At 35.7% G+C, this 22,479-nt stretch overlaps 1 protein-coding gene across 3 annotated transcripts in view; it reads right to left on the reverse strand.

The window, feature by feature from the left end:
• Positions 1 to 11,238: 11,238 nt before the first annotated feature.
• Positions 11,239 to 22,479, reverse strand: part of LOC756811 (disintegrin and metalloproteinase domain-containing protein 12) — a 37,794-nt gene continuing 26,553 nt past the window's right edge. For 2 of the 3 annotated variants that reach the window (XM_030986177.1, XM_030986175.1), the window contains 2 exons: positions 18,270 to 18,411; positions 11,239 to 14,018 (listed from right to left, as the gene is read on the reverse strand). In XM_030986177.1, the coding sequence (XP_030842037.1) occupies positions 13,262 to 14,018; positions 18,270 to 18,411 (899 nt within the window). In that variant the 3' untranslated portion in view covers positions 11,239 to 13,261. Of the gene's footprint in view, positions 14,019 to 18,269; positions 18,412 to 21,034; positions 21,080 to 22,479 lie in introns of all 3 variants that reach the window. The other variant, XM_030986176.1, reaches the window with a different exon arrangement.

Here is a 22,479-nt window from a genome sequence, read left to right on the forward strand (position 1 = left end):
GAGCTCCTAGAGTACCTCACTGCCGAAATCTTGGAACTCGCAGGCAACGCTGCCCGCGACAACAAGAAATCTAGGATTTCAGTCAGTATTGATATTTACTGGTATGCATATTATGAACATATACATGCTCATACATAATAACATGAATCCAAAATGTAACTATCTTTTATCAAACAATTGCATAGAAAGCCATTTCTATACATTCAGCAAGAATAGTTAAATCTTTCCTGTAAATGTTTACAGAGATTATGAAACATTACATATAAACTTCACTTCAAGAGGTCTGTTATTGCTATAAAGCGGCATGGCAAGTGTAATTAATTAATTTTAACCTTAATCATTTAAGTCTTTTATTTCTTTTTCTTTTCCACAGTAATGGTGATGGTTTTCAAGACACAGCGTAGTACAATATCATACCTGCCAACCTTTGAAGACTAAAAATAGTTTTAAATAAATATATAAGATGAAAAATATGCAGTGTTAAGTTATGGATTTAAAAAATCCATAACTTTCTTATTTATTTTCCAATTTTTCTCAAACCTTCACTGATCTGTTCCTCTAATTTTTCTCCATGTTATCAGGGTTGACTTCCCCTTTAAGTCATGTACTTTAACAAAGAGTTCATGCCCTTCTAGTTCTGAACAGGCAATATAGGTGAAGATGATAAATCTAATGTGGGCAATCCAAGTTATTAGCAGTGTATTTTTTATTCTACATTTGATTTTCTCCAGCAACATTAGGTGGATAATTCACCTAACATTGCTTTACTGAATTCATTTGTTTGAACGCCTATAGCACATACAGCATTATTGTTCCATTTATCGTAGCAATAACATGCATGTACATGTACACATCGTCAGCCGGCTGGCAGAAGGGTGTTAGCGCCTCGAAAACTACTTTTCAAATTATTTGCATTTAAAGATTTGTTTTATATTTAAACTGCTTTCCGTCCCGAAAATTGGCTTCAAACTTAAAAGACCAATAGAAATTTTATAGTAGAACACGGCCAAAATTTATTTTCGGAATAAGTCAGTTTTATAAAAATTTGAGTCGATTTAGTGCTAACGCCCTTCTGCTTAAGGCTTTATTTTTTACCTGAAATTCGAGCTAATGCCCTTCTGCCAGCCAGGCGACGACATGTAATATTTATTGCACATACTGGTTTTTGTACAGCGATATCATAATGAACGTCAAGAAACTGTAATAAGCATCACTGTAATAAGCTTGTGCATAATATGAAATACATGATATACATGTACATACAAAAGTGCAATAGGAAAGGTACAGAAATGAAAGGTTATGGTAATCAATTATAAGCTAAATTAAACTGATATTTCTTAAGATTGTTTTTTAACACTTCACCAGAACTGCTTTCCAAGAACAGCGATTTCACCACAAGGAAGAACAGTGATGCCCCTTACCGTCCCATTTCCCAAGAGCATTCAAATGTCCTTTGTGTGAGTGGGCTTTCCATTATCTGTTTCTAAGAGGGTGGATGAAAAGCTTGGTATCACAGCAGCTCATTTCAACCTGCTCCTCAGCAAAAAACAGACCTGCTGCAGATGTATGGGATTGAGAGACATTGTGCGATGCTCCCAGAACAAAGCCACCTGTGGGAAGAGGCGTTTGAATGGAACCCGCTTTACCCACTTCTACACACCTGATCCCTTACATATCTCACCTGACCCAGGTCAAAGGCTCTCTCATCTGGAACTAAACTTATTTGTGACATTTTACTCTCGACAGGAAAGAGGCCATTAGCATTACTTATTCTTACACTCTCCTCTTCCTCCTTGGTGCTCTGCAGTATCCTATCATGATTTGATAAGATCTTTGTTGCATCTCTGTCATCAATAAAGTATTGTGTGTCTAAGGTGAAATCTGAAGATAAAGCTGTTTGGTCCTGAATAGGTTTGACAGAAGACCTTAGATCCTTGAGCAGCTGCTGCTTTTTATCATCAAGTTCATGTAGTAGTTTGCTTTCATGATCCTTAACAAGCTGCACAACATTATTGATGTTTGTTTTCACATCCTTGCTTAACACATCAAACTTGTCATTAACTTTTGCCTCAAGTTCTGACGCATTAGCAAGCATTTCCCAACTGTGTTTCAATTGATCTTTCAGTTGATCCAAGCTTTTACTGATCTTGATCTTAATCGCAGCAACAGCGCTCTGGATCTCAGTAAAATCATGCCCTCGATCATGATGGTCATCACGACAATCATCACAAAGAGGCTTCTGGCAAGGGACACATATGTGACTGGCAAGGCGCTCTGAATGTCCAGGCTTGTAACACCTACTCTCGACCTCACTTACTACGACACTCTGCAGAAATTCACTGTGTCTTGTGAACGTGTTATGATAAGAGTTGCAATTGTTGCACATGTACATGTGTTCTTTGCAAGCGTCATGACCACAAAAGTGTCGAGCTGCTTCAGCAGGATGTTTTCTGCAGGTATCACATCGAACTGAAGAATGAACGTACAGAACTGGTTTAGTGATGAAGTCCATTGTGTCGGTAGATTCATTATTTTGAAAGTTCCCTCCTCTTCATTAATTCATTAAAGAAGATATTCATTGATTTTAAAAACTAACTTTATTTTCATTATTGCATAGCACCTGAAGAGCTCTCCGAACGCTGCTGAGATGTGTGAGATCACAGTATGGACATGATTGGCACAAGCAGACGATGTCCCATGACATCTCACACATTTTTCGTGCCTGTGTTTTCATCTTCTCTTGAGTTCTTTCTCTTACTTTACTACCGTCAGGCTAAATGTATAATCTATTGCCTCACTCTAAAACCCCTGCATGGTTTTATTTTGATGACAAATGCAGCGATACAACAATAAAGGAATCTGTCGCTTGTAAACAAAATAAGACGCCATTGTATATTCAGCTGCACACACCGCGGTATGTTCGGCGTTTCAAGAGGGAACAAATGCCGTCCTTAATATCATTCCGGGGGTTTTTCAATTTGAAAGTCTTGTTTCTTTGATTGTTAATTAACCCCTATCCTGTGTATTTTCAAGCAAAAGATTTTAGTTATCGGAATCGGGTCATATCCCATTTTGAATGGTTTGACATGCCATTACATTTCTATACACTAAACTCATTATAATTTGACAAAAAATAGCTTTGCAACTATGTTCATTCTTTATGGGATGTCGTCTGCTTGGGCAGTATTGGTCCATATTGTGACGTCATCATTAAACCATCGTTATTTTTCTGGCGAATCTCTCGTATATCCCAGTTGCTATGGAGGTGGTTGTATTTGTATTTTTATAAATCACCCGATATGTAGTTGACCTAAAACTTGTACGATGGCCATCTGTTAGCTTACCAGTTTTTAGTGATACATTAGTTGACATATTTGTGATTTTCTTTGAATTTCACCTTTAAGCATTTAAGGATACTTTAAAAAAGCCCAAGGCTTGTTAAATAGAAGGCACCTGATACGTAATTATAAGTTCAAGTTTAAAAAAATAAAAAATAGAAAATAAAAATCGAGAGACAGTGACAAAGAGAAAAATGATCAGATATATATTAATATACCTTCAGAGACCCCCCCCCCCCCACCATTAGCCCCCAACAGGCGCATACGCAGAGGGTGGTTTGGGGGTTTAATCCCCCCCCCCCCTAAATTTGTTTACATAAAAAATAAAAAATAAATTGTGCTAAAGGGTGACACAACTACATATTCTGAGATTTTCATGGTCGCAGCTGTCAATTGTATGGCCGTAGGCGCTATTTTAAATTTTACAAAATTTCCCGGGAGCACCGGTAAATTTTTATATTCAATTTATCTCAAAAGCAGAAGTGTTTTAGGGGCTACATTTTCTAGTGCTTATAACACATCCACAGGGGCATCCAAATATATCAAAATTGTAAAGAATCCCTATCCAGTCAATTTTCACAATTTCCTGAAACTTTGTATTACCTTTAAAGGTACTATGTCCCTTTTGCAGCCAACCTCAAATGCTGTAGAACTTTGCAGGAATTATGAATATGTCATGTATGTCCAATCTGTGAAATTTAAACGTTAGCAGTGTCCTCATATTCAAATTATGCAAGGAAACCCGTTTACTTGCTAGACTTCACTGTCAGACACTATTGAGTGACTGACTGGCTTTTTTTCTTCTATGGTAATAACATACATGAAAAGAGTTGTAAAGGGTACATGAGCATTTGTCTACATCAATAACCCACTTCTTGTGATGGCAAAGATTAAACTGATTGAATCTTTGCGCAGCATAAAACGTATGACCATTCGGTACAATTGTCTGAAAATCAAGACTATTACTTTTGGGCTCTATATAGCCCTAAAGTCGATTTGACAACTAGTAGTCGTTATTTTCCCACTTGAAGACATTTTAAAGCCCCACCTTTTTAAGGGAAGTTCTAAATTAGTATTATCTTTCAAATGCAGTTGGAATTTAACCTTTTCATTTTTTTGGCCTGCAAATGGGACATAGTACCTTTAAAGGGATAGTTGAGTTCTATAACAGAGGGCGCTACACAAAATAATTTGTTTGTGAGATAATGAAAAACTGAGTGTCAAATTTGAAAGAACATAATATTTAAATGGCAAAATCATCTTTGTTTGATCAAAATCGGTTCAGAGACGGCTGAAATATAACGATTTCTAATACTTGTGTACCACGTACACAAATATTAGCTATTTTGAAAAATTTGAAAAAACCGTTGAAAAAAACAAAATAATGCCTTTTACGTCGTATTTCAGCCAATGCCGATGTTGGTTTTTTTGTTGGCATTTTCGTGTTGCTTATATAACGCACAACTTAAGCTTATATCCCTTTAATATGAAGATTCCTAGACCTTTGTAGGTAAGTTCAACATTTTCTAAACAGACACAATAGACAGCAAAATTTGCTGATCTTTTGTCAATATTTTCCTAATTTCAAGCACCATTTAAAAGCAAGTTTATTAGATTGTAATTTTAGGATCCTCTTTCCACTGGTGGTTTCAGATTTGGAACAATGATTATCTAGTGACATTTAAGTATAGTATGCCTCTGTATATATATCCAATCAAATTAAATTTACAAAGATCTTTTTTTATATAGAATACTTGAGGCTGCTACCTCCCTCCACCCTCGGCTGAATTGAAGAGCACTAGCAAAATTAAACATGAGACAGTCATCATGAGTAGGACAAGGAGAAAATACGATCGATGAATCTCATTTATGGGTTCTCCAGCGTCAATAACGCTGAACAATTAATTAACAATAACCATCACCATGTACTTACATTCACAGTAACAATGAAGTTTGAGTGTCCGACTACTTTGACGAGTTGGAGTTTGCATTATTAGGATAGGTTTCATTCAGCCGACATATCTATATAATCTTTTACTTTCGGGTGACCCGGCTCCTATTTGCTCATGATCTAAAAGTTTGCAAAGCCAACAGATCTACAACCATCACAACTCTTGGCGTAATGATTTCAGCTCCGACTTTGAGAAGAGAGCGAGGCGCGAGGATAGACACTGTGCACTGCCTCCACATCGCAAACATGTATAAGCCGCAATGCGACATGGCGTCAGGGGAATTCCCGATTCTCGATTTGACTTCACGCTACTGGTTCTAAACAACAGAGCACGAGGTTCACCATGGTAACCATATTTTGGGTCCGAATTACCATCCACCATGGTAACTATGGTATCAAACAATGAAATGATTAATTATCATTGAATTTCATTTTTTGATACCATGGTTACCATGATGGATGGTAATTTGGACAAAACTGAACAATGGACATATTAAGTTCCCAGTAAACCCCGAGTAAACCCCTTATTTTTGCAACTTCAAATCTTGTAATTATTCAAATTAGTATATAGCTGCTAACAGTCTATTTAAAAAATACAACATGCTCTAGATTTAAAAGTAGCTCTGTCGTATAGTTACCTTGAATTCCCAAAAGTTAACTTGGAGATTGTTTTCTATATATATTTTCTTCAGCCGTTGTGTGTGTGCAGGGGCGGCACTATTTCGTCGGGGGGGGGGGGGGGGGACGAATGGTTGAAGATTTTTTGTTTTGTTTAGATTGATGCATAAATGGCTCGATTTGGTGCATACTTTTTGCCTAATTAAAAAGAAAAACAGTCTTAAGCTCAACTTCTGTTCAAAGGAACTCCAATCATTTACGGGGATGTTTTCGGTCAAATTAATCACTTTGTTTATATCTTTATCAATATCTCTGATTAAATCGATGACCAGAAGTGAAGACAAACGTTCTTGGGTCATTGTTGATCTCAAGTACGTTTTCAGCAATCGAAGTTCATATGAACGCTCAGCAGAAATACTAGTAAGTGCGAAGGTCACTACAATTTTCAGAAGGGTTGTTATAGATGAATATGTCGTTTCCATTGAACAATAAGCCATCAGGCTTAGAAGATACAAGGGATCGATTTGATTTGATTTTGTTTCTTCAGTTGGTGAAAGGTTCTTCGTCGTCAACCAATGTTTGAACTTCCGGTAATATGAATGTAATAATGATGCCTCTATATAGCTGATCGCCTGATTTGACTTGCTTCTCTCTTTTTCTTTATTTGAGTCTAATGTTTTTCGTTTCTCTCTCCCCCACCCACTCTTACGTCATAATTGACATTTTATAGTTATCTTCCTCCTTCTTTTCTCCTTCCCTTTCTCTTCCTTTTTGTTGTTGAAAATGATAGGGGCGATCGCCCCCTGAAAATAAACCTGGTACACTATATGCGATGCAGAAGGCTATTGAAATCACCTTAAGTTGATTTCTGTGAAGTAGTTGCGATCATGTTTTTTATACCCCAAACAAGAAAATTAGTTTAATGACAAAATTAAAACACCAAGCGTTTGACCAAGCAGGGGCGGTTCAAGGTTTATCGGAAAAGGAGGTTGTGAGCGTTTGTTGTTGTTTTAACCCCTGTTCTCCGGAATACAATTTAAAAAGAGATATTTTAAAAATATGTGTCAATCTGTTTAAACCGATTGGAGTCAATAGAGCAGTTTACTAACATATTCAAATTTATATAGGTTTCTTTCCTAGGGATATAATGAAGAGTTATTCCATCAACCTCTTATTAATGAATGAACTACATTTAATAGGAATCGAGTCAGCATTCATTATTTGTTGCTATGTTGGGTAATTCTCGGACAAGCCTTCAAGTTGTCAAGAACAATTTTTGTTTAAAAGATATCCATAAAATTTGAATGTAAGTAAAGAACGGTGTAGATGTGTATTTTTTTTTTGAGAGTTAAGTTTACTTATCATCTTTATTGAGAGGTCATTATCTAAGTGAGTATTGTCATAAAAAGGAAGAAAGTTCCTAAATTGTTTTGATGTACATGTAATATGAAACAACATCTACATTAAGGTTATTGCGTAAATTACTTTAATGTACATTCTTTTCATTCTGATTACACTTAGTATAAATTATGCTCTACGTTCTAAGGCAAGACATTGATCTAAATTTGCCACTCTCCATCCAGGTGAAGAAAATGGGTACTTGGTATAGGATTAATTCCTTGAATGCTTGAGTTCCTTTGTCATGGTGCCTAAACTAGCACTATATAAATGGACATTATCATCATCATCAGCATCACCACCACCACCAACACCAACAACATCATCATCATCATCATCATCATCATTGTAATAAAATAAATAACCAAAGAGACAATCTTTTGAAAATACATTCATACCTTTAATACAAAGAGATTATAAGTCGAAAGATTATCAAGAAAGTCCATGAGTAACTAACAATAAAAACTCATTCCATACAATACATATCTCATAAATTGTACTTTTAGATGCCACCTCAAATAAACATTTGCATACTACATACATTAGAAATTTGGGGATTTTTCCTCCTTTTTTTCTGAGGGGGGGGGGGTTCATCTTTTGTATGTATTATATATTTCCTGTAATATTTCATACATACAAACAAAATTAAACATCCTATGAGCAAGAAATTTGAAAGGTTGCCCCTTTAATTACCAAATAGATTTAGCTCAATATTCATAACTGCCTTACTGTTCAATCCCCAAAGTTATACACAATAATGTTTCTACTTCGTATGTTCTCGAACACATGAAAGCAATCTGAATCAGAGTTTATCACATTTAGTCATTCAATACCTTCTGTCAAAACAACTTATAAGCATCTTACTGCAAACACTTCCCATTAGTTGTTAATAATAACTATGATGAATGCTTTACCTACTAAATATATTCCAAGCACTGTATTACTTTTTGTAAAAATTCGCCTCTCATAAGGCACCAAATAAATCCAGAAAGTTATTCCTATAACCTTGTTCCCCCATATATAAATAAACCTTAGTTTGTTTTATAAATACAGAAATCAATATTCCAAATGCCCATAAAATAAGAACATTGTTTAATCATCGGTGTAAGGGTCATTTGTATACCGTAGATCCTTGTATTATAGATTCTCTCCTACATCAGAAAAAAATAATAAATAAAATGTCAATAATATGTTTGAACACTTTGCTCGAGCTCCTAGAGTACCTCACTGCCGAAATCTTGGAACTCGCAGGCAACGCTGCCCGCGACAACAAGAAATCTAGGATTTCAGTCAGTATTGATATTTACTGGTATGCATATTATGAACATATACATGCTCATACATAATAACATGAATCCAAAATGTAACTATCTTTTATCAAACAATTGCATAGAAAGCCATTTCTATACATTCAGCAAGAATAGTTAAATCTTTCCTGTAAATGTTTACAGAGATTATGAAACATTACATATAAACTTCACTTCAAGAGGTCTGTTATTGCTATAAAGCGGCATGGCAAGTGTAATTAATTAATTTTAACCTTAATCATTTAAGTCTTTTATTTCTTTTTCTTTTCCACAGTAATGGTGATGGTTTTCAAGACACAGCGTAGTACAATATCATACCTGCCAACCTTTGAAGACTAAAAATAGTTTTATATAAATATATAAGATGAAAAATATGCAGTGTTAAGTTATGGATTTAAAAAATCCATAACTTTCTTATTTATTGTCCAATTTTTCTCAAACCTTCACTGATCTGTTCCTCTCATTTTTCTCGTTGTTATCAGGGTTGACTTCCCCTTTAAGTCATGTACTTTAACAAAGAGTTCATGCCCTTCTAGTTCTGAACAGGCAATATAGGTGAAGATGATAAATCTAATGTGGGCAATCCAAGTTATTAGCAGTGTATTTTTTATTCTACATTTGATTTTCTCCAGCAACATTAGGTGGATAATTCACCTAACACTGCTTTACTGAATTCATTTGTTTGAACACCTAGCACAAGTGGCATTATTGTTCCAGCATTTATCGTAGCAATAACATGCATGTACACATGTAATATTTATTGCACATACTGGTTTTTGTACTGCGATATAATGTCAAGAGACCGTAATAAGCATCACATACATCTGCTATAAATGGGACTGGGAACTTAAGGCAAGAATGTGAGCATATAATATTCACATATCACATACATATAAAGGTATATGTGTATACATAGATAAAAATGTTAAAGACTTGTAATAAATTAATCATATTCCCAGTAATATTGAAGAACCAATGTGACTTAAAAAGGTAAAAAGATTAAATACAAAACAAGTATTTCCATAGGAACAATTAATTTACTTTACATTGGCTAGTTTAAAACAAAATCAGTGATGCTGACAAGACTCCCAGAATTCATCATCTTGGCAGCAACAGTTCAAACTTGAAACGATGACAAAAATATAAAATCTTTTTCTTCAACAAAAGAAAAGACAAGATCATGAATGAATTCATTGCATGAAAACTGTCAAACTATTCCCAGGTTATCAATTTCTCTCATGTGACGTATATTTCATTTTTACATTGTAGTAAAAAAAAAAGAAGATAATAATCATTCATGTACTTTTGACATTCACATATTTATTTGCTGATAGAAAAGCTAAAACTGCCAATAAGAATTAAGACATACAGAACTGAAAAAGAAGATAATAAAATACTGTCTGATTAGAACACAAGGTTTCTGAGATGTATGTTGAGCTTTTTATTTCAGAATGAAATATTGTATATAAGGATTAACCATTTTTTCCTCCTTAAAACTGAAACGATAACTTTCTCTCACAACACTATATATATATATATGCAGTTAATTATATTAATGACATTACCCTGACTATACTGATGGCAGCAACACATTTCTTAGATGTGTTTTCACATTCTCCCAGACTCCAGAGAGACAGAGAGAGAGAGAGAGAGAGATAATGAGAGAGATAGAGGAGGTAGAAGAGACAGATAGAGGGAGAGGGGAGAAGAGAGAGAGAGAGAGAGAGAGAGAGAGAGAGAGAGAGAGAGAGAGAATGAATAAGAGAGAGAGGGGAGAAGAGAAAGAAAGCATAAGCACCATATTTTAGATTTCAACTTTCAAATAATTTTAATGGTCAAGACAATGTATGGCCACACCATATTCTACTGAATTTTTATTCCTGCACAGGATAATGCCCATTCAAGCATAATTTACAAGACTGTTGTCACTCATACAAGCAGCAATTATTTGGGCAATAAATAAACATATGTATGTACAATTCCATTTTTGCAGATCATCTAAAGGTATCAAAGTATTTAATAATCACGTAAATCACACTACCAATCATATGTTTACCAGTACTTTTACCAGTGTCAAAAAAATCTTATGATCATGGTGGGTTTATTCCCACAAGAACAATGGCCCAAGTTAATTTGAAAATTTGTTTTTTCTTTTGCAAAGATCTTTGAATTTTCCAGGGCTAAATCATATTATTAATCTATTGATGTCTATTTCCTCTGATATATATATATATATATATATATATATATATATATATATATATATATATTGTACTGTATTGTAGAGGTGTTGTAAACGAGTGGTTTGAGCACTTGACCGGAAATGCAAAGGTCGTGAGTTTGAACCCAGACACAGAACTACATGTAATGTCCTTTGGCAAGGCTTTAGTCTACAATTCTCACTCCCTACACAGGGGAGAAACAGGAACCTGGTAGGATGACGAAAGCCTCTGTGATAGTAATTGCCATTTCCCCTCATGGTGAAAATATGGTAGGAATACTCCCCACGGAGCGGAGATGGTACAAATTGTGTGTGAATGAATTCAGTGACTGGGGCAATATTAATATATCTGTAAAGCACTAAGAGACAGTATTTCGTATTAAGGGCTATATAAATCCAGAGTTCTTTTTTTTTTAATGGATCTGTTCTAATGGTCAGGTGTATCCAAAATCTGAAACATGATGTATCAATTGTCACTGAAATTATTTCAAAAGAAAGATATCCTTTCTTTGAAATAATGAGAAAGTATTCGTAACAGCTAAATTAATTAGCTGAGAAGAACCCAGTTTATCAAAAGATATTATGTAGCTAATACAAAAAAAAATCATACCTTATATTTTTTTTAAATCTGGTTGTAAATCGTGGTTGAGTTGTATATTGCATTGCACCATCATACAAAAATTGCAAACTGTATACTGTTTCCTGCATGTAATAAATACACTTGAAATCATCAACTGTTTTACACATACCGAATCATAAGCATGATAGATATACAAATACTACACCTCTATCATATCCCACAGATAACTGTATCCTGCACCAAGTGAAATACGCAACTCTCTACTTGCTTTGTACTTTATTCTGTTCCTACTTCTACCCTTTTTGGATTGCCAGTCAGTACATTTTGGCACAGGACTACTTCATTATGCTTTTTAAGCTTTTTAAGCTTTTTACTTAGCAGGATACAAGCAATTCAAATCAATTTTTTCATTTGCAGATCGAAATCAACAACTGACAAATTGACAGGATTGCATATACAGAGTTGAATAGATTTACAAGCTACATTTGCTTCAGGCCAATTGCCGCTCATAAGCTGCAATCTTTCATCAAATTATTGAACTTTATTCAAAGTGGGCAGTTGAAATGAATGACACAAGGTCCCCTCTGCATAAGAGCCACTGCACAAGTCATATCTTTTCATTTCTCTTCAATTATGCAGTACTGATAATGGAATGTCAAGCACACAGCAGCAATATATCATTAAAAACACGTCTTCAGAAGCTATGAACATACATGTCGCAAATACTTCAAATCACACATGAACCTTACAAATATTCAGACTTAAATTCTCTCTTTAACTAATTCAATTTTGAATTATGATTACCCAATTATTCTTATAATATAATATTATAATTGGGAGCGCCAGGAGTGTCACATATGACAGACATGAGCGCTGTACAAGAACCCACTATTATTATTCAAATAGGTGGGATAAACCAGCCAAATTTGAACGTCATATATTGTATTTAGAAAATGAAAAGCTTGCCATTTTTTCTTGAAATTCATAATAGATTTCTTACTTATTAGATACAATGAAACATTGCTTGTATTTAAATGAACAATTAAAAAAATGATACTACTTTAAGAAAAAATCAGTCTCATAAAACCTTATTTAGCTGTCTCAAATAATCATATTCATAAAATATATTTTGGTGGTATTATGGAGGTTCTTAGTCATAGTGACATTAAGGGTAAACTAGAAAGAAGAAAATGAAAACAGAAAGAAAAGGTATCATTTGCTTGCTGAAACCCCTGGCATAATCAAAATCAAACAGTGGAAGGTTTTGCCTTCACAAGTCATCTTTTGCTTTAATATGCAATTTAGCAAATCAAGACATACACTATGGTTGAAGGCTCAAAGAGAAAGAAAATTCAGGTTTCATATTCAAATACATGAATATATCAAATATAGAAAAGGAGGAAAGAAGAAGGAAATACACTGGTATCTAAGCATCGCGATAACAGGGTTTGGCCAGTTTTAAAAAGGATACATCAAATAGAATAACAATCCAAAGTAATTTGTATGATTAATCACTTTTACATGATAGATACACAAGTAAATTGTTTTGTATATCTAAATATAAAAAGATGATCCAAGTAGTAAGAATCTAAAGACCTAAATCACTTTGCATATAAGAAACAATCCTCTCACAACGATTCAAAAAAATTTGGGGGTAATACAAGATTGAATGAAAAGTACAAGTAAAATAAAACATATACAAGGAATATCTACATGTGTATTGCTTAGATAGTCTGAAAGTAACTTGATAAAAGAACATAAAAATAGGAAAGACAAATCAGAGAGTAACACACACTGAAAGATGACCTCCTTGACGACTAAAGGTCAAAGGTCACCTTTTCAAGATGATTAATGAGATGCAGGAGGTTCTCTCATGCTTTGGGTGCGTAGCGGGGGTCTACCAGGGCGCAAAGGAGGTTTTCTGGATATCGATGGCTTCTTGGCTACTGTTGGTTTTTTAGCGATGAAGGGCTCCCCCTCTTGATTGTCTTTAGTAATGAGGTTACCACCTTGCTTCCAATCACAGTCCTTTGAGTTGTTGGAATTCACGTTTGGGCGTGGCCGTGATATGGGTTTTAGCGCCGCTCTGGCACCAGTAATGTTCATGGTGGGTGGTTGCGAGTCGGGCACAGGTGGGGGTGATGATGGGGGTGGTGCAAGCTTAAACGGGGGTGTTGGCGGTTTGGGTCGCCCAGGCGGTGCTACCGACCTCGCACCAGAACCTGGTTCTGATTTGGCAGGAAAGTTAAAGCTTTGGGACCGAGCAGTGGGTTTGAACCTAGGAACCTGTGGGCGGCTTGGAGGGGCTGTTGGTTTGGCTGGAGTCTGGGAGGGGCGCGTTGGTGCTGCTGAGGGTAAGGGTGGTGGTCTGGAGGTCTGTCCTGGAGGTGGGGAACTAGGTCTTGCTGGTGGTCTATCAGGCTTGTAGCTGACGCTAGGTCCCGTTGGGATAAGAGGGTAGACGTCGTGGACCACGTTACCGGTGCTTTTGTTTGGGATGTGCTCTATGGTCGGAGGGGAAGCTCGAACTGATGGGGTGCGTGTGACAGTCACAGTCTTACGTGTTGCTCCATTGCTACCAGGGCTGTTCCTAAATGACTGATGCCTGCAAGAGAAATTGAAGTGTGTCAAAAAATTGTCATATTCATGTATCAAACAACTTATTCTATCTGTGCACAGTTGTCCATACACAATAAAATTCTGATAATCAAACAAACATACCTTAAAGTGGACCAATCACCTGAAAAAATAATGTGTATGTGTAAAGGTATAATTAATTTATTTAAAAAAACTAACTGGGATTCTTTAGGTAAAAATTATGGAGTATTAGGAAAATAAAAAGATAACATAAAACCCTACATATAGGGTGCATGGGCACGGAATCCAAATCTAACTTATGTTTCTTACGCGCCTTATTCTGTGAGATCGTGTATGCATGTGTTATTAAAAGGGATTGGGTATTTTTTGCCTCAGATTCTAAACAAAATCCTGGATTAAGCTCATGCTGCAATCATATTTATAAACCTTCAGGTCAGTCAGGAATCCCATGACTTTTACAAGCCGATCGCCAGTCTGATTATCAAGATATTTATGATTGGAATTAGAAATGTCAAAAAGTGTTTGCCAAATGGTTTTGAACAGTTTTTTATACCGCTACAGTCTATTGGGGAAAATGAGTTCGGTCACTCAAAGATTATAATTTTTTTTGGAAGCACTTCATGATCATTTTGAAGCGCAATTTTTTTAGGGCTTCAATATTACACCATATCACAGACACTGAGAACACATAGGGCCATGCATCTCAGATTTGTAAAACTGGAAACATTGTTTTAAAATGCCTTTAAAAAGAGTATTCAAACTTTAAAAATCTAAGATGACAAAGATAACTTTCCTCCATTATTCTCAGCTTTTAACTTGTCAAAATTAATATTGATAAACTCCCAAATAAAACAAACAGATGACAAAATACACAGGTAATCCACCAATAAAGAAAGTTAAATGGAAGGTAATGGGGAGTGAAAATAATGGCTCATATAACTCAATTGAAGAAAACAAAAAACATATATCTTCAATATAAAACCAAATGTACCCGGTATTGTTTACAACCAAACAATTTGACAAAGAATTGTACCAAAAGGAGGTCAGTCACACAGCTTGTAACACTTTTAAAAACTCTATAAAACAGAATGCAGAATATAGGGTTGACCGTACAAAGAAAGATGTACATGTAAAGTACATCAAAATCATGTAATTCCATCATCACCTTGAAGAGAAACTGAGTCAAATTTGTCAAATTGAAGTAATACAAAATTAGAGCAATAATAGGGTAAAATGTAATACAATTTAAAAAAAATAGGAATGACCATCAATACAGAGATATGGCAAGTAAAATATGACAAAGTCATATGCGTACGATGAAAATCTGAGACCACCGGACAGATCAACTGCAAAAATGGAAACTGTAAAAGTACCGCAAAACCAAAGAGCAGAACAAACCAGGTAGTATCAGGTACATGTATTATTTGCAGCTTAGATGAAAGCAGAGACAAAGAGACAGACTGTATGAACTTTACGATGATACCATAGATTTGAACAGTCAAATACAGCGTTCCAAGATTAAAATCCATTAAAATTAAGACACAGACTGATCATTCATTACATTCTCAGTGAAATAAAAGTATGAATCTTAAATGAGAGAGCTAAAATCATCCCTCCATTGCACATATGCACAGCTTATATGGATTAAAAAACACCAGGCAGACAAAAGGAGATTAAACCGAAGACCCATTCAGTCTGACAAATCTTGTTAAAACGACCAAACACCACCAACTGCTCTCAAAAAGAGATAACCTAAAGAGACTCTAAGGCCCAAATTCACAAAGGAGGTTTAGATTTAACCCATGGTTTAAACTCTCATTAACATAACCCATGGTTTAAAAATTAGCGCAAAATTAGCATACCTTGCCGCATCTAATATTGGACCTCTGACTTGTGTCGCGCTTATTTTGAGCTTATTTTAAATCATGGGTTATGTAAATGAGGGTTTAAACTATGGGTTAAATGATAAATCTAAACCTCCTTTGTGAATTCAGGCCTAAGAGAGTGAGAGAAAGAGACTGTGAATCAGCCTTTCTGGATCCAAATCAAGGAAGAAAAAAAAGGATTGAGAATGTCAAACAGACCTAAAAGCTTGAAGATGAAACTATAGATAAGTTCAGTCTCAGAAACTGTTTTAGAAAGACCACACACCATCGATTGCTGCCAAGAAGAGATAACCTAAATAGAGTGTAGCAGGAGACTGTGAATCAGCCTTTCTTGATCCCCATCAAGGGAAAATTTGAAGAATTGTGAACGTCAGACAGCCAAGAAGCTGAATGATGAAACTTTAGATCAGTTCAGTCTGAATAAACTACACCACCCTTTCTCTCAATATGGGCTAGGTCCAGAGAGACAGAGGGAGGCATAGAGAGAAAGAGAAAGAGAGAGAAGGGAGAGGAAGACAGGGGAAGACAGAGGAAGGACAAGAGAGAAAGAAAGACAAGAGAGAGAGAGAGAGAGAGAGAGGAGGGGAAGACAGAGGAAGGACGAGAGAGAAAGAAAGGAGAGAGAGAGAGAAAGAGAGAGAGAGAGAGAAAGAGAGAGAGAGAGAGAGAGATAGATAGAAAAAGACAGAGACAAAAAGAGACAGGGGGAGAATCACCCTTTCTGGCTCCTCGTCAAGAAAAGAACTGTCTTCATTGAAATATTCAATCCCATCTTTATCATTCCATCGATCAATCTCTTCTACTCCGTCCTCCTGGCTGTGGGATGTCACTACTGCATGATGGGATACACCAGCTGATGTGCTGCTACGACTACAATAATCCAGAAACACACACCAAGATTTATAGTCAAATTTATAGCACATTTCACAAACCATCCCAAATCTTCACGTTTTTAAACAAGATGAGGTTCCACTGGGCATGTAAAGCCCCACTGCACTACTTGTAGCAACTTACTCCCTCTACATAGAAAACATTGCCTAAGCGGTGCCCTTTGGTCCCCCATGATCCTCTTTTTCCTATGTTAATTGAGAGCTGAGTTGATGAGATAACCACCTGTCAGTGACCCCACTGGGTGGTCTAATCCTTCCTTCCAGGATGATAGACGCAGTCTGCAGGCACAAACCTTATTACTCGTAGTGCATAGCAGAGTGTCTGAACTAGAAGACTAAGTTTACTGCACGGTCTACTGCACCCCATAGGGTCTGTACTATAGCCAGAGACTGACAGTGCTAGGCTCAACTCAAGATGTTATGGATATGTGTTACTATGTGTCTGTGCCTGCACTGCAGACTAATAGAAGCACTTCATCATAAACTCTTCTCCATGTATCTCCTTCTTAAAACAATTCTTCCATCTAAGGGTGCGTTTAAGCTTAAATTTTGAAGGCAGAATGAGCGATTTGTAACGCTCATCGTAAACGCTCATCGTAATCGCAGTTCCACGGTGCACTGTTTATGCTCACTTCTCTTGCTCCTCCAGGCAATTCTCCTTGGGTGGCCTTCAGCTGGATTCGCAAACCTGTGTGCGCATGCTACGTAGACCCACTAGAGGTCAGTGCATTGACCCCATTTAAACGCGTTTACAAATTGTAAACGCATCTTTTTGTGAGTTTACGATCGGCGATCGTGATCGCCGTTTTTTCGGTGATTCTACAAAAGTGAGCATGGACACAACCGTGTTTTAAACTAAACGCGTAACAGATGCCTGATTCTGGCCAGAAAAAGTTAAGCATAAACACGCCCTATGTCTCATACATGTAAAATACACCATCGGGTATATAACATACCCTGTCAGATATTGTTATTGTGCATGTATCCACCACGCAAGGTGCTTAAGGCACTCCAAATACCCTGACTCTATGCGCTACCGATTTTGGTACTCACAGCATTAGAGGGTAAAAGTTATTACAACTTGGAGTTGAGTTCTGGTCATGCGATTGGATTGGGTAACAATGTAGCACATAAAAATAGATGAATACTGTGAGGATTTGAATTCATCAAAATGATAAGAAATCAACTCATCCCTGCTGGAAGTTACATGCACAGTACAAGTGTATATGGGACTACTCAAACATTTTCAATATATTCTTATCATATTTTTAATATGATTGCATTTGAAAAGCCATACTTTTCAGGGGGTATTAAACAAAAATAGAAATATATTTGAAGAGCCATCCTTTTCAGGAGACATTTTTTCCATATTCTTCCACATTAACATAATAAGAGAATGAAAACAAATTCTATTTATTTTTCACCTTCCCTCAATAGTTCCCAATGAATAACAAGGAGTTTCTCCTCAATTAATTGACTTACCCAGTCCTAGCCTCCCGGCTCTTGTTGAGCATCTGACGAAGTCTCTGTCGCTTACAATAGATAACGACACCACAGACGGTCAGTAGAGGGAAGATGACTATGAAGAGAACGAGAAGAGCAGCGACGGTTCCAGTTGACACACCTGCAAGAGGAAATAAAGGGTCAAGATTATCTTATCTTCTCTCTGGAATGATAACTAGTTAGTTGGTTGGTTTTATTTTCCTTATAAAAAAATTTATAAGTACATATGAATATGAACAACTATTCGGATCATTTACCTACAAAATGGCTGGAATGCTCTATACAGAGCTAAATACTGGTAATGGCTGTTATTTCTAAAGTTCCGATATTGGGTAAGGAATTTTAAGGTATTAATCCAGCTTAATTAATCTGTATTAATGCATGATTAATCCAGACTATCCTACACTATAACAAATATTTGAAGAATTGCTATCAGAGTAGCTAGTATCCATGATTGTGGATGAATTTTGTGGCTAACTTCAGAAAATTCCAACCACTTTTCTACGATTATGGGTTTGTGAAATGAGTTTAGAACTTCATGTGAAACAAAATGGTGTAATATGAGATTCCTTCTTATTAATAGTATTAAAAGTAACAATAATACAAAATAATACACATAATTCTGCTCCAAACCATGGATTTTCTTTAAAATGTAAAAAAGAGATGCACATTTCAGAAATGCATAATCAGAAATTCAAATAGAAGATATTACATTTACAAGACATATATTGACCATACACGTACGTGCAACAAGAGACTCAAATTACTGTGCAACAAACAACATTGTGCATGTTATGCTCAAAACAAAACAGGTACGTGTATTTCTGACTTGGTACTCACAGAATGGATTATAAGAAGGGTCCAAGTTAGTTTTCATTAACATTTATTATTAATTAACAACATAAATTAGCATCATTTGATCTGGTTTTGGCCAGGTCAGCCTTCTTGTAATGCTATCAATAAATTCAATGCAATCGTCACACAAACTAAATCTGTTAATCAATTTATTACATGAGGAACTATACTTTGGACTTGCACTTGAACTAAATTCAATACCACACTGGCCATCTTAACCCATAGAACTTCAGAGTTTTTTAAAGGTTTAAACGAATCAGCTTTTTCTCCTCAAATTGGCAATATCTCACTGCATTTTCCACTTTTTCTTTATTCAATGTATAGTAAATGTCAAAGTGTTAACGAAAGTTTTTTAAAAATCAAATCAACAATTTGAACACAAAAATAATGATTGCAAATTTTACTCTGCATTGCCAATTTAGAGGCACTGAACATTTTTCAATTAAATTGCTCTTATTTATGAATGACATCACGTACTGCAACAGATATGGCTTCAAATTTTCAGTGATTTTTGCACTTTCTGCCCATGTAATATTTGTCATTCAGAGCATTCTTGATCAAAAGGTAAACTTTAAATGTCCCTCTAAAAGGTGACACTATGCAACCATTTTACAATCATTCTCCAATGAGCAAATCCATGTATAAAGTATACTTATTACGATAGATTCATCTTTGTAAATATTCACTTTTCTGTTTCACGATAATGTATTGTGACCTATTAGATATTAGAAGTTATAGGGTTGGAGAAATGATAATAGAAATATTATACATGTGATACACATCTCCAAGGGAAAAATTGTAAGGATGTCCAACATAATGAGATTATAATTCTATTTCAGTACTCAGTATATCAACCATTGGTTTATGCTATTCATCTTGTGTTACTTAAGACCCTCCGAGATGTGAAAATAATGTTAATTAGCATGAACGTAATAACATGATTGACCATGTGATGTCATTTTGCCTTGATGTTGGCTTGCGAAAGTAGAATGCTTAGATGTGATCTGTATATGAGACGAGACACATAACCTGGCCAAGTAAAATGCCAAGTGCAATTCTGACTTAATATTATACGCATACTGAATTGAATACAGCCCCAGAATTCTAGTTCCAATTTAGAAGCTTTGAAAAAAGAAGATACAACTTATATGATTCATGATTCCCTATGGAAAGACTCAGGTACTAAAAGCTAGCTGTAAGCAGTTTAGAAAAGAGATATCTTATGCTGACGGCTGACGGTTGAAAGTGGAAAGCAGATATGAAGTTTGCATAGCTGACAGACAAAGAATCTTTACCAATTCCAGAAAGATGAAATGAAAAATTAAAGCTTTGAATGAGACAGTTGAGACCAATCACCAACATCTGTCTTGCTTTGTTGAATATATTAAATAGCTTTGAATAATCCTTTTATCGTATATTTGAAACAATACTTTTGTCATATATTCAACAATAAGCTTTGATAATATTGTATTTGTTATAATGTCTTTTCCTCCTTCATATCATTTGATCTATAAACCACTTGAGTGCCTCATACTTAGTTATTTTTGGTGACTGGTCTCTTTTCAAATATATGTACATTGAGATTTGAAATTAAAACTGAAATAAATGCTAACATGACATGAAAATGCATTGATCAAGACCATCAAGAGAGCTGAACTAAAAAGCTTTTGAAATTCCCGTAGACAATGTGCTTTTATTACACTAATAATTGGAGTTTATATAAAAAAAAATATATATGTAAAGCTGACATGAACCATAATGATAACTATCCGAAGATGATATCCCAATGCTTCAATTAAAATACACCATGATTGGTTGACGATGAGCCTGAGAATGACCATGAGAAATATAATCTTGAAAATGATCTGATCACTTTTATCGGTTCTCACCACTCAGAAAATTTCCAGTTCCTTCATTTCCTTTTCCTTTTTCTCCTGGAGGATTTTTGGTAGTGAGGGAGGGAGAAAGATTTACAGGTATAAAGTTAAAGTGGAAATATATAATTCTATCTGCCTACGTATCTCCTGTTCTCCATGATAGCCATCAACCACATCTTCTTGGCTTAGAGAGATTCTGTGCAAAGTGTCTTGTATGACCTATGACGTTAATCTCTTTAAATGACCATTGAGTAATGGTTGTTTCTTGTATCACTAACATTATGCTATTATCACGTTAAGAGATTTTCCATTTCGGGATGAAATAAATGGAATTAATTCATATGGGACACATTGCATGTACTGGCCTATAACCCACACATTAATGTAATCATTAACACGAGTACTGGCAACTCCAAATAATCAATATCAAATACACTTTCATGTAGTCGATACTATTGTATTTTCTAACTTAATAAAGTCACACTGGACTAGAAGCACTACCACAAATCCTCTCTAGCGCCATCTCAGGTCAGCTGTAGCAGTATGGTCCCGTAACCCGCTGCATTATTGGTTCTCGCATAGAGTCCTCTGGGTTATGCACTGTTGGCAAGTTGACCACGAGATGGCGCTGTGCAATAAACAGTGCGCTAGAGCAGAAAGTTCATCAGTTCGGTATGGCTTTAGCCGTGAACTATCCTGCCCACTGAATGTAACAACAACCCGACTACATATAACATGCATGATACATAATGAAAGGGTGACTTTGAAAGGGGCGGTAAAGAGAATTGGGAAAAAAAAGAAATGTCTACCATACTACTACACATGCATCACCACTAATATGAGAGTACAAATGTAGATGAATTAAAATAAGAAATCAAATTCTTGTGTATTTTGTTTTCACATGGAGTGGTACAGGAAATGCGGGAGCAGGCGAGGGGAATTAAAAAAAAAAGACTTATCACATTAAGGGAGTGATGATCGATGCACAAACCAAACATGGTGCAAGGGTGATGTCATGAAACAGTTGCTAAGTGTTTAATAATAATAACAAAAACCACAAAATCATTCATGAAATAGAAAAAGGGCCCCGTCTTACAAAGAGTTGTGATTGATTCGAATCGCAATTCTCCTACGTCCCAAGTGCACAGTTTGTGATTGAGTGATTCAAATCAACCGCAACTCAATACATGGGCCACTGGAGTGCAGTGATTTTTAAATATATGGATAATCACAGTCAATAAAACTGAAACAAAGATATAAAAATGCACAATTCATTAACCAAAAAATAATGTATTAATGTCTACAATTGATTATGCATGAAGGGGTGATCAATATTGGATTGGATTTGGGGAGTGGCGGGGCGGGGCTCAAAGGGCTTTTTAAGATGTCCGTTAGAGGGATGCAGGAACAAGTAAGTACATCTGTTGAGAGCCAACGGGCACAAACTCTGTGTCCGA

The sequence above is a fragment of the Strongylocentrotus purpuratus genome, unplaced genomic scaffold, assembly GCF_000002235.5.
Source record: "Strongylocentrotus purpuratus isolate Spur 01 unplaced genomic scaffold, Spur_5.0 spur5_scaffold_15, whole genome shotgun sequence".
NCBI classification, from domain to species: domain Eukaryota; kingdom Metazoa; phylum Echinodermata; class Echinoidea; order Camarodonta; family Strongylocentrotidae; genus Strongylocentrotus; species Strongylocentrotus purpuratus.